Raw genomic sequence first — 13,245 nt, forward strand, 5'->3', positions numbered from 1 at the left:
TCATGATATACTGTTACTAACTCAAGTATAGGTAAAAGTATTTCTTCAAATAACTGAAGCAACTAAGGCACTTTTTGGTCATCAGTTGACAATTAAATTTGCTAATGCCCTCGATTAGTGAATGGGAGAAATTTAACGGAAATCAACTGCAAGGAGACCTTTAAAACAAATGAATGAGTCTGACTGAGTAAAGTTCATCTAACTGCATTACTTCCTTTATAGATGTATGTGAAAAGTAACTTTTTTTTTTTTGTAATTTTTTGGAAAATGATAATTTATTGTTAAGGTTATGTAGCCTGCGTGTAACTGAGTACATATAAATAGTTACTACCCATGGGTGCATTCCAGTCTGAAGTGTCCATCCGATGGTCACTTGCGACTGGACATGTTACACATGATGCGCTGCGAGTCTTTGTTGTTGCAGGTGGATCCGCTTCCACTGTATTATCTGTGTTTGCCAACGATTCTTTCCTAAATTGCACGTGAGAGCTCATGGAGTTCAATCCAGTCAGAGTTATTCAGTTGACATAATGCGTATGATGACATACTGAACGGGGGCGTTTGGGCCGCAAGTTCACTTGGAAGTGCACTGTGCCGGGCAGGGCGTGGGGCCCCTGAGCGGGAGGCCCCGTGAACTCAGTGGAGTGCGCCCCCCGCGTCTTGCGTTTAAACTTGCTTTTGTAATAATAGCGAGTGGCGCCATCTTGGGGCGTTACATGGAAACTACAATGGAAGATTTGCGGACATCAACGTCCTCCAAAACCCATTTGATTTGTTTAATTTTACAATTGATGTCAATGTCAAATTTAATATTCATAGTAATAAATAAGTTAGTGATATCTAGGGCGAACAGTTAAGTACGTTGGTGCTACATTACTGTGAACTTATATTAGCGGAAGCTCGTAAACCAGACACTAGTTATAAAAGGCAAACAAAAACCCTCTCTGTCAAATAATGCGCTGACATGTCCCTCAAGAATAATATCGAGGCATCGCAGGGTTGCCTGTTCTGTGTAACAACAAACCTGGCAACCCTGGGCATCTGAATCTCCTTATTTCTTGTCACAGATGTCAAAAAAATACATACACTACTCACAAAAAGTTCGGGATATTTGGCTTTTGGGTGAAATTTATGGAAAATGTAAAAAGTTCACGCTACTGTGATATTATTTCATGAACGTAAAGCATTTAAGTAGAAGCATGCAATGGGGATTTCCTCATCTCAAACAATTTAGTGGTGGGTTTACCACAACAAAAAACCTCAATGTCTCAATAACTTGTCATGTGCCCTTGAGCATCAATACAGCTTGACAAGGACTTCTCATGCTGTTCACAAGTCGACTTATTGTCTGCTGAGGCCTGGTCCCCCACTCTTCTTGAAGGGCGGCCCTCAGGTCATTGAGGTTCTGGGGTACGGAGTGACGAGCCTCTACACGGCGACTCAGCTGATCCCATAGGTTTTCTATGGGATTCAGGTCTGGAGAAAGTGCAGGTCACTCCATTTGAGGTGCCCCAGTCTCCAGCAGCCGTTCCCTAATGATGCGACCTCGATGAGCTGGAGCATTGTTGTCCATGAAGATGAAATTAGGCCTGTGTTGTTCATGCAGTAGCAGAGTAGTAGCAGAGTTTCTGCGGCCACACCACGGTAAACTGCTTCAACCGGCAGGCTAAACTAGACAAGGGTAGCCAGGGGGGTCCTTGTCCCCCTGGTGAAGAGCTTGGAGAGGAGATAGGCACCACCAAGCCTATTTGCCTAATGAAATGTCATGATGGATAAACAGTCAGGAATCTACATGCCGGATCGGTCGAGGCCCGGAAAAACAACGACCGCGCTACCCACTGTCTTGCCCCAGGGTGGGGGCAACAAGTTTGCTACTGGGACAAGATTATCACCAACACACAACCTCCCAAAGCATGACACCATTATTGGGACATGGAATGTTCGCACACTGTATGCCTGTGGGAAAGTCAGGGAGCTGACCCATGAACGAGACAGATATGAATGGGACATTCTGGGACTAACCAAGGTCAGATGGACCGGCTGTGGCGAAACTGCTACAGAAGAAGGCCATAAGATATGGTTTAATGTAGATGATTCTAAACACCAGCATGGAGTTGGCTTTATTGTAAACAAAAGCAACACAAATTCAGTTATCAGCTGCACGCCTATATCCAGCAGGCTCGTCAGGATCCGGATCGCTGCGCGGCCCATGAATATAACCATCATTCAAGTGTGTGCCCCAACGACGGACTATGACGATGATGGCATTGAAACTTTCTGTGAGGAGCTAGAGAACATGGGGCGGATATTGGAAGTGACCCCGATATGGTATTGTTGACACTCAGACCTAAACTGAAGACACAAAAGAAACACAATAACCCACGCATCAGATTTAATGTAGATCGGCTGAAAGACCCACAAGTAGCAAGAGTATTTGAAGCAAACATAGGGGGTCAATTCGCAACACTTAACCTACTACAAGACATAGACACATTGACAGACAAGATGGAGGAAGCACTCATAGAAACAGCAACGGAAGTATTAGGGAAGTACATGAAGAAAAACAAACCATGGGTCACCGACGACATCCTAGATCTATGCGACCGTAGAAGAACCTTCAAGAAGACCAAGAAGGATGACCCAGATGCAGCAAAACAGTACGCTCTGGTGAACAAAAACATCAGGAAGAGGGAAGCTAGAGAGAAGTGGATCACAGAGCAGTGTGAAAGCATAGAGGAAGGGATGCGACACGGCAACAGTAAAGCAGCGTACACCACATTAAAGAAACCAACAGACACAGCAACCCACAGCCACAATAATTGAAGACAAGGACGGCTCTCTACTAACCGAAAAAGTAGCGGTAACCAAGAGATGGACCTGATGGAGTATGGAGATGGAGTACTGCCAGGAACTGTACAACTTCGAAATAAAACCAGACCCCAACATTCTCACCAATGCCACAAAGGCCAGCAGGGAATGTGAAGATGTGCCAATACTCCAAGCCGAAGTGGAGGAGGCAGTAAGGAGCCTGAAGACCGGCAAATCGCCAGGCATCGACAACATCCCAGCAGAGCTTTGGAAACACGGAGGGCATGAGATGACAAAAGCAATGACACACATCTGCCAAAGGATCTGGGAAACCCAGCAGTGGCCCAAAAAATGGACCCAATCTTTAATCATCCCCATCCCCAAAAAAGGGAACTCGAGGCAATGCCAAAGTACAGAACCATCAGCCTCATCTGTCATGTGAGCAAAGTGCTGCTGCGGATCATCCTGAACAGGTTGAAGAGCAAGGCAGAGGAAATCATGGCAGAGGAACAAGCAGGATTCAGACCAAGAAGGAGCACCACTGAGCAAATCTCCAACATCAGATTACTGATTGAGAAGCACCTTCAGCACCAACACGAGCTAAATCACAACTTCATTGACTTTAAAAAAGCCTTTGATCGTGTTTGGCCTGAAGGCTTGTGGCAGGTTCTCAGAAACTACAACTTTGACAATAACCTCATACAGGTCCCACAAGCACTCTACACCCACTCAAGCAGCGCAGTTCTCATCACTAACAGCTTGGGAGAACCTTTTAAAACAACAATAGGTGTCCGTCAAGGCTGTCTCCTCTCCCCGGTCCTATTCAACATCTTCCTGGAGAACATCATGGAAGAAGCCCTGCAAGAGTTCCACACCTCCATATCCATCGGACCAAGACGCATCTCCAACCTCCGCTTCGCTGATGACATCGACCTCGACCTCATAGGGAAAAGCGAAGCTGAACTCCAGGATCTCACCACCAGACTGGCGCAGGTAGCGAGAAGATACGGATGGAGATTAGCGAAGAGAAAAGCAAGATCCTGGTCAACAGCCATAACCATCCAACACCAACCAACATCACAATGAACGGGCAAACACTGGAAGAAGTAAAGGACTTCAAATACCTTGGGTCCCTTGTGAGTGAAGATGGCAGCTCCACAAAAGAAATAAAAACAAGAATTGGAATAGCAACTTCAGCCATGACAAGACTGGCCAGAATATGGAGCAGCAACACCATCAGCTTCCCGGTGAAGGTCAGACTCTATAACTCTCTCATACTATCCACCCTACTCTATGGCTGTGTGAGCTGGACACTCATAGCGGACACCGAACGCAGGATACAGTCCTTCAAAAACAAGTGCTATAGAAGGATGCTACACATTTCCTACAATGAACACCGGACAAACGACTACGTCAGACAGTTAGTTACCACCTATGCTGGACAACAAGAACCTGTACTCTCAATAGTGAAACGTCGCAAACTGGCCTGGTTTGGCCATGTCAAAGTCACAAGACACACCTCCCTGTCAAAGACCATCTTACAGGGGACGGTAGAGGGGAAACGAAGAAGAGGCAGGCAGAGAAAGTCCTGGATAGACAACATCAAAGAATGGACTGGCTGCAGCTTCCAAACCCTGCTTCGTACAGCAGAAGACCGTGAGCGCTGGAGATCCCTGACGGCCCAAGCTCCCAACATGACACCCCTACGGCCCCCTAGGCCATGGGATGAGTGAGTGAGTGAGTGTTCATGCAGGGGCACAATGACTGGATTAATGATGTTATTCAGGTAGTATGGGCTTTCACTGTACCATTCACAAAGTGTAGGGCAGTTCTGTATTGACTAGACACACCTGCCCACACTGTAACACCACCACCACCAAAGGCTCGTTTGGTGACAAAAGTGGCTGATGCATAGCGCTCTCCTTGACGTCTCCAACATCGTTGGCGGCCATCATGTCATGCTCAACGTGAATCAACTTTCATCTGGTCCCTCGTCCAGCGTAAATGCTCCCTGGCCCGTGCAAGACAATGATGGCTGTGCCTGGTGGTGTGGTCAGGTACCCTTGCAGGTCGTCTTGCACGCAGACCACGCTGATGTAAATGGTTTTGAATGGTCTGACGTGACACTTGGGTGCCTCTCACCTCCCTTAAATGTGCCTGGAGTTGAGTGGCATCATCATCCGGTTCCGCAGGGCACTGTTCACAATGAAGCGCTCATCAGTGTGGGATGTGGCCAAAGGACGTCCACTTCTATGCCTTTCTGTGACTCCTCTAGTCTCTGTATCTCTGTTACAACCTGCTGATGACACTCTGTGACACTCTAAGCTCAGTGGCCACTTCCCTCTGAGAACATCCTGTTTGAAGCCTCGCAATGGTGAAATACTGTTGATCAATTGTTAGGTGTCGTCTTGGTCTCATGATGTCAAAATGTGAACAGCATGATGAAGAGGACTGTTTAAATACCAATTCTAATTGAACCAGGACATTTATTGGTCGATTCATGGATCAAACACCTGTTGTGAATTTTGCCGTTCAGCTCCTTGTTAGAGAACAGCAAGTTGTGCAAAAAGTACTGAAACATTGAACAGTTGGACATGTGCATTCAAAAGTTTAGAGAAGGTCAAACTAAGTTCACCTGTAAAGGTTATAGTGCATTTTAGGTTCATCCTGAAATTTCACCCAAAAGTCGAATATCCCTAACTTTTTGTGAGTAGTGTATATGAATATTATTATTTTGAATTATTACTTTAAAAAGTATACATTTGATCAATTGGAAATACTATAAATAATAACCTTAAAATAAACCAGTAAATTATTATTCACAATCAAAAAATAGGTGAGAATTTGCTTCTATATAATGTTTACAAAGAATATATCAACGTCTGTAAACCAGGCGTCCCAAACTACAGGCCCGGGGCCACATTAACATAAAGTATTGTGAAATCTGGTCTGCAAATTCATAAAAAAAAAAAAAAAAAAGCTTAATTAATCCACACAATTTTATTTCACGTAAAGGGGAAAAGTAGAAAACCACAAATATGTTTTCGTTTATTTGTCCATTTTTTGAGTCGTATAATTACGGAAATGAATGGAGTACAAAAATACTGGACGTTCCATGCGCACCCCCCCGAGCAGAAGACAGCTCAGCTGTTGGCCCCCAGGTACCAGGTCCTGGTAGTTGTAGTTGTAGTTGTAGTTGTAGTTGTAATTTCAGTTGTAGTTGTAATTGTAGTTGTAGTTGTAGATGTAGTTGTAGTTGTAGTTGTAATTGTAGTTGTAGTTGTAGTTGTAGTTGTAATTGTAGTTGTAATTGTAGTTGAATTGTAGTTGTAGTTGTAGTTGTAGTTGTAGTTGTAGTTGTAATTGTAGTTGAATTGTAGTTGTAGTTGTAGTTGTAATTGTAGTTGTAGTTGTAGTTGTAGATGTAATTGTAGTTGTAATTGTAGTTGTAGTTGTAATTGTAGTTGTAGTTGTAGTTGTAGTTGTAGTTGTAATTGTAGTTGTAGTTGTAGTTGTAGATGTAGTTGTAATTGTAGTTGTAGTTGTAGTTGTAGTTGTAGTTCCTGTAGCGTTTGGCGACGCGGGATGCGGAAGTGACGTCACCCCCCTGTTGACACTCGTTCACATCCGGTGTCGGACGTGCGGACGCGCAGCGCTTGAGCCGCGAAACCTGCGACGCCGCGATTGTTACTCTTCGTTTTATTCGCGTTCCGTCGCAATTATGGGCGGACACGGTGTCATGGGGAGCGAGGCCGAGTCCTTGGACTACTCCGTACACGAGGCGTGGAACGAGGCCACCAACGTGTACCTGCTGGTGATCCTGGTGAGCTTCGGCCTGCTGGTGTACGCCAGGCGGTAAGGGCCCCGCACGCACAGAGGACGGCGCCGAGGGCGGCAGCCGGTTCACAGCTTCTTGACGTTTTCCGCAACCTGCTGCGTCTCTGACAGACGTGACTGCTGCATGGCTGAACCTTAATAATGATAATAATGATAATAATAATAATAACAATAAAACGAAACAGCATTTAAACAGCATTTAAAACCCTCCTTCTGATTCGTAAAAACTTGATTTTATTTGTGAGAACAGCTTTTATAGACCCAGAAAGCACTGCACTTATAGTGTTCAAACCTGGACTACATTCAAATAAGAAACCTAGAATAGGTAGATGGATCAAACCCTACTTCAGATTTGTGAAACCTTGATTCTATTTGGGAAAACAAGCTAGTTGTACTGTATGTCAACCGTTTCAGCCCCAAAAACAAAGTGACTGATGGTCCTGAGCTGTCCCTGAAAGAGCCAAGCTTCTTTCTGTCGGTCTACAGTTTGTTTGTTTGTTTGTTTGTTCGCTACACAGAAACAAGAGGAAGATCATGCGCATCTTCGCTCTGCCTCCCACGGGCGGCAACACTCCCGAGCCCAATTTCTACGACAGCCTGCAGAAGGTCCGCCTGCGGCAGCAGCTGGAGATGTACTCGCTCGGTGAGTATGTCGAGTAAAGCACGGCACCCGAGACGGACCGAGTTCCGACTCAAAAGTTAAAGGCGGAAAAAACCTGAGTGCACAAGAAAGACGTGGATTATACAGTTGGACTGCTCTTGCGGTGAGGAGGTTGAAGGATATGGCGCACGGGCCAAATATGTTTCGACGAGTCAGTGGCCATACAGATTTGTAGTTCTGGGTGGGGCTTGTGCTGCTGTAGCAGGTTGCATGTGCAGAGACGCTCTTCCACACACGGCGCTGCTGCAAGGCGTGGTCGTTCGGGACCGTCGCCCTCCTCTCAGCCTCACGGTCGGACCTCTCTCAGTAACAAGTCATTTTCAGCCACAGAACCTCCGTTCACCGCATGCTTCCCGGTAAACCCCGGAGACACTGTTGTGCATGAAAATCCCTGGAGATCGGAACATTCTGAGGTTCTCAAACATCTGCACCAGCAGTCAATCCAAAGTCAGTCACCTAGTCCTTTCTCCCCCGTTCTGACGTGGGTCTGAACAACAACAACTGAAGCTCTTCAACATGTTTGCATGAATTGAGTTGCTGCCACATGATTGGCTGATTAGACATTTGCACTAATGCGCTGGTGTACCTAATAGTGTGTGAGTGTGTGTGTCATAAAAATATTCATTGAGTTATCTATACGTGTGCAGTTTGTGTGAATAATAGATGCGGCTGAATGAATTATTTTAGTTGAGTCTCCAAGACATTAATCTTGTTCATTAAATGAAACTGAGTTGTAGTTCATATACAATCTGGTTAACATGGGCTTCCGGGCGACAGAAAGGTAAAGTGGTCGTCTGGCAACTGGAGGGTTGGTGGTTTGATCCTGGGCTCTGCCTGGCCATTTTGCCAAGGTTTCCTTGAGCAAGACACTGAAGCCCTAGTTGCTCCTGACGAGCTGCTTTGTTTCCTTGCATGACTGACCCTGTTGGTGTGTGAATGTGAAGCACTTTAAGTGCCTCAGTGACCAGAAAAGCTCTGTATCAATGCAGCAATTAACATGTGACTGATGGCAATTGCCCTAATAAAATATTTAATTTACACAGGGTAATGTCTTCACAAAAAGCAAGTTTGTATAGTTGAATTTACTCAAAAGAGTAAATGTTGATGTAATTATAAATCGAAACACTTATAGCTTATTTTTATTGGCCGGCAGTAGTATTAAGAATAAATAGTGGCTTGCAAAAGTATTCATACCCCTTGAACTTTTCCACATTTTGTCACGTTACAACCACAAACGTCATGTGATAGACCAACAAAGTGGCGCGTAATTGTGGAGTGGAAGGAAAATGGATACATGTTTTTTTGTTTTTTTAACAAATAAACTGTAAAGTGTGGCACGCAAAAGTATTCAGCCCCCCTGAGTCAATACTTTGCAGAACCACCTTTCGCTGCAATTACAGCTGCAAGTCTTTGAGTAGGTCTCTACCAGCTTTGCACACCTGGAGACTGAAATGTTTGCCCGTTCTTCTTTGCAAAATAGCTCAAGCTCAGTCAGGTTGGATGGAGAGCGTCTGAACAGCAATTTAAGTCTTGCCACAGATTCTCAATTGGATTTAGGTCTGGACTTTAACTGGGCCATTGTAACACACGAATATGCTTTGATCTAAACCATTCCATTGCGGCTCTGGCTGTGTGTTTAGGGTCCTTGTCCTGCTGGAAGGTGGACCTCCGCCCCAGTCTCAAGTCTTTTGCAGACTAACAGCTTTTCTTCCAAGATTGCCCTGTATTTGGCTCCATCCAGCTTCCCATCGACTCTGACCAGCTTCCCTGTCCCTGCTGAAGAAAAGCATGCCTACAGCATGATGCTGCCTCCACCATGTTTCCGGTGGGGATGGTGTGTTCAGGGTAATGTGCAGTGTTAGTTTCCCGCCACACAGTTTTGCATTCAGACCAAAAACTTTAATTTTGGTCTCATCTGACTAGAGCACCTTCCTCCACATGTTTGCTGTCCCCCCCAAATGGCTTGTGGCAAACTGCAAACAGGACTTCTTATGCCTTTGTTTTAACAATGGCTTTCTCCTTGCCACTCTTCCATAAAGGCCCGATTTGTGGAGTGCACAACTAATAGTTGTCCTGTGGACAGATTCTCCCACCTGAACTGTGGATCTCTGCAGCTCCTCCAGAGTAACCATGGGCCTCTTGGCTGCTTCTCTGATCAATGCTACCCTTGCCCGGCCTGTCAGTTTAGGTGGACTGCCATGTCTTGGTAGGTTCGCAGTTGTGCCATTCTCTTTCCATGGTGTGTTCCTTGGGCTTCATGATGTTGTTTGTTCACTAATGTTCTCTAACAAACGTCGAGGCCTTCACAGAACAGCTGTATTCATACTGAGATTAGATTACACACAGGTGGACTTTTTTTTACTAATAAGGTGACTTCTGAAGGCAATTGGTTGCGCTGGATTTTATTTAGGGGTATCAGAGTAAAGGGGGCTACTTTTGCACGCCACACTTTTCAATTTTTTATGAAAACCGTGCATCATTTTTCTTCCACTCCACAATTATGTGCCACTTTGTGTTGCTCTATCACATAAAATCCCAATAAAATACATTGACGTTTGTGGTTGTAACGTGACAAAATGTGGAAAAGTTCAAGGGGTATGAATACTTTTGCAAGCCACTGTAAATGAGTGGTAACTTCCACTGTTATTTTCCAGCTAGGAAGTTTGACCAGCATCACCACCAGCAGCAGCAGCAGCAGCAGCAGCAGCAGCAGCAGCAGCAACAGCAGCAGCAGCAGGGTCAGTCAGAAAGCGTGCAGCTCTCCATGGAATGAGTGCGGGAACCCACCGCTCCCCTCGCCGCCGAGTGTGTCAACACTCCTCCGTCGTCCCAAAACAAGACGTCTCACACATCCTCTGTGTTTTCAGTCAGAAGGACAGACATTGCTCTGTCTTCTGCTCTCATTGTGGAGGATTCACAGATATGGAGGGGAAACCTTCGAGGAGTATGAGTCTGGGGATTCTGGCAGTTTTGCCGTGCGACCTAAAAGCGACCAAGCAGATCAGCGCTTCAGAGGGTGGAAACATCGTCGGTAACGTCGAGAGAAGGCACTGTGGGATTTCCCGCACGACTCAAGTATAAGATGTGAAATTTCATTTTCACTGTGAAACGTTGGTACTAGCTTTTATTTTTGTTTTTGATGAAGCCCGTTTGAATTGTATTTATTCTTACCCAATATTATCGAACGCTTTTAGTGATGTATATTTTTGTTAATTTTGTGCCATATGAATTAAACGCTGTATGATAAGTAGTTTTGGGGCTACCAAATGGTGGCTTTAAAATTTTGTACAGGATCCATTTCATGTTAAAAAAAAAAAGTATTAAAACAAGTTTGGACTTTTATGGTCAGATATTTTCTCACACTCAACATCACCGCATTTGTTCAAAGGTCAATGTTTTCCAAGATTTGGAGAAGAAATATGTGTTATAGATATGTATCCCTACAAACTAACTGCAATACTAGGACGGTAAAAAGGAATGTAAAGGAGGAAAGCATGGGAACGGTATTATAGCTATTACCTTGGATGCACTGTGCCATCACCCCCTAACTAGCTTCAATGACACCCATTTAGTTTGTTAGTTGGAATGTGAGAGGCTTGGGCTCACCTGCTAAACGTAGCAAAATCCTAACTCACCTCACCAAGATGAACCACAGCTTCTGTCTACTGCAAGAAACCCACCTCACTGCATCTGAGCACCTCAAACTCAAAGCTAAATGCATTATACAACTCAAAAAAAAAGTTTCTATATTGATCAATGAAAGTATCCCATATTAAAATAAAACCACAATAACAGACCCAGAAGGGTGTTACATAATGACTAATGGGGTTTTAGGTGACATGAAATTATCTATAGCTAATATTTATGGCCCCAATGAGGTTGACCCAAATTTCTTTCACAATATATTTTCAAAAGTCTTAGTATTCCCTGAATCAATGATAATATTGGGAGACTTCAACACAGCACTGGATCCAAGTTTAGACCTCACAAAGCAGAAATACTCACAAATCCTGGCATTCGTCGGACACTATAAAACAATATGAGTGATCTTGCGCTTTGGGATTGTTGGCGATCAAATAACCCTGTTAAATACTGTTATAGCCTCTTTAGATTCCGAATTTGGACATCTTTTTTCAATCCTCAACAAATTTGGCTTTGGGGAGTCACTCATTCAATGGATCAGAATCCTCTACAACTCCCCATCTGCTTCTGTGGTTACACTTTACAGCGTTTCACTCTACAACGCGGCACAAGACAAGGATGTCCGCTCTCCCCTTTACTATTCGCCATCTTTATTGAACCCCTCACGGTGGCCATCAGTCAAAACAGTAAAATCGTAGGCATACAAACAGTAAACTTCACAAACTCAGCTTGTATGCAGACGATATCTTGTTGTACGTACGGAACCCAATATCATTCTTCCCTGAGGTGTTCAATCTTATATCTAAATTCTCAGCCTTCTAAGACTAAAAGCACGGACTTACCACTCAGTGAGGAAGACTGCAATACTGCAACCCAGAAACTTTGCTTAAGCATCACAACGGGCAACATTAGATACTTTGGTATTGATCTCCACCAATCTGTCAGATTTGTTTACCCTTAACTTTACTCCATTGCTCAAATCCATTGAAGAAGACCTCATTCGATGGGACAACCTACCCATCTCACTAATGCTTGCTGTTGTGGGTTGGTGTGTGGGGGGTGGCTGTCGGCCGTTTGCTTCTGCTGCGCGGCCTCTCTGCGGCAGGCGCCACGGGTGCCGGGCCCATATATCTGGTGGCCTGTTGGTATCGGCAGGGGGGCTAACATCCAGGTGCCCTGGGAGCCCTGCCAGCTCACCGTCTAGGGGCCCGCGGGTCTTCAGTGGCCGCAGGGCAGGGTTCTCGGGGCTTTCCTGCAGCCGTAAGGTGTCTACAAGGCTGCGGAGTTCAGCGGTCTTCGGGGCCCTTTCCGCTGCTTGGAGGCGGCACGACATAATACTGACCTTCTACACCAGTACCAATGGGGATAAGTCATGTACACTCACCGGTGGACATCACGCACACACCCTAATTCACTGTTTTTTAATACAGGTTGTCATCCAATGTTTATGTTTTTGTGTAAATGTTTTTTGGTTCTATGTTTATTTGTCTCACCGCGGTTAGTCTCCCTCTCTTGGGAGTAGTGATCCGTTGTTTAAAGACCAAAACATGATAAATAGTTCTCCAAAGAGGGGTGTTGGTGGTGATTCTGTGTAACAAAAGGCTGTGCTCTTGTCATCCCACAGGTCGTCCACAGGCCAGAGTTATTGCAGCAGTTGTTGATGATTTAAGAATGAATAAAGAGTTGCATTGCAGGTTGAGAACTTGAACTCCACTTGCAGACTAACTCTGTCCTAGATGTAATGGCATACAAATACTCTCTGATACAACAGAGTATTTGTATGCCATTGCATACCTGTGCTGCCAGCATACTGAAAGCACAGGTAAAAAAAAAAGAGTATTAAAGTATTAAAAGAAGTTTGGACTTAGTATATGGTCAGGTATTTTCTCCAATCAACATCATTGCATTTGGTCAAGGTCACTATTTTCAAGATTTGGTACAGAATCAAAATATAACTCAAGTTTTAAGGAGATGGTAAGATCATTTCTAAACTTAAACACGTGACATGAGAAATTGTACATTACATTACATTTAGCAGACGCGTTTATCCAAAGCGACTTACAATTATTCAAACACCGACAGACGCAGCCATCAGGAGCAATTAGGGGTTAAGTGTCTTGCTCAAGGACACTACAGCATGCTAGCAGGAGGAGCCTGGGATCCAACCAGCAACCTTTAGATTACTGGACGACCAGCTCACGACTTTGCTTAATGTTCACTTACAGAAACTGGGCAATCCATAAGGTTGTCAGATGCTTTTTCCTGATCCATCTTGGTCAGTTGAGGTGGTGGGGATA

At 44.6% G+C, this 13,245-nt stretch overlaps 1 protein-coding gene across 1 annotated transcript; it reads left to right on the plus strand.

The window, feature by feature from the left end:
- The first annotated feature begins 6,441 nt into the window (after positions 1-6,441).
- On the plus strand, positions 6,442-10,642 carry smim19 (small integral membrane protein 19). The gene is made up of 3 exons (XM_080007810.1): positions 6,442-6,663; positions 7,164-7,288; positions 9,961-10,642. The coding sequence occupies exons 1-3, from the start codon at positions 6,530-6,532 to the stop codon at positions 10,077-10,079; spliced, it is 378 nt and encodes a 125-aa protein (XP_079863936.1). The 5' UTR covers positions 6,442-6,529; the 3' UTR covers positions 10,080-10,642.
- The last annotated feature ends 2,603 nt before the right edge of the window (positions 10,643-13,245 follow it).

The sequence above is a fragment of the Zeus faber genome, assembly GCF_960531495.2.
Source record: "Zeus faber genome assembly, chromosome: 10".
Classification (NCBI taxonomy): domain Eukaryota; kingdom Metazoa; phylum Chordata; class Actinopteri; order Zeiformes; family Zeidae; genus Zeus; species Zeus faber.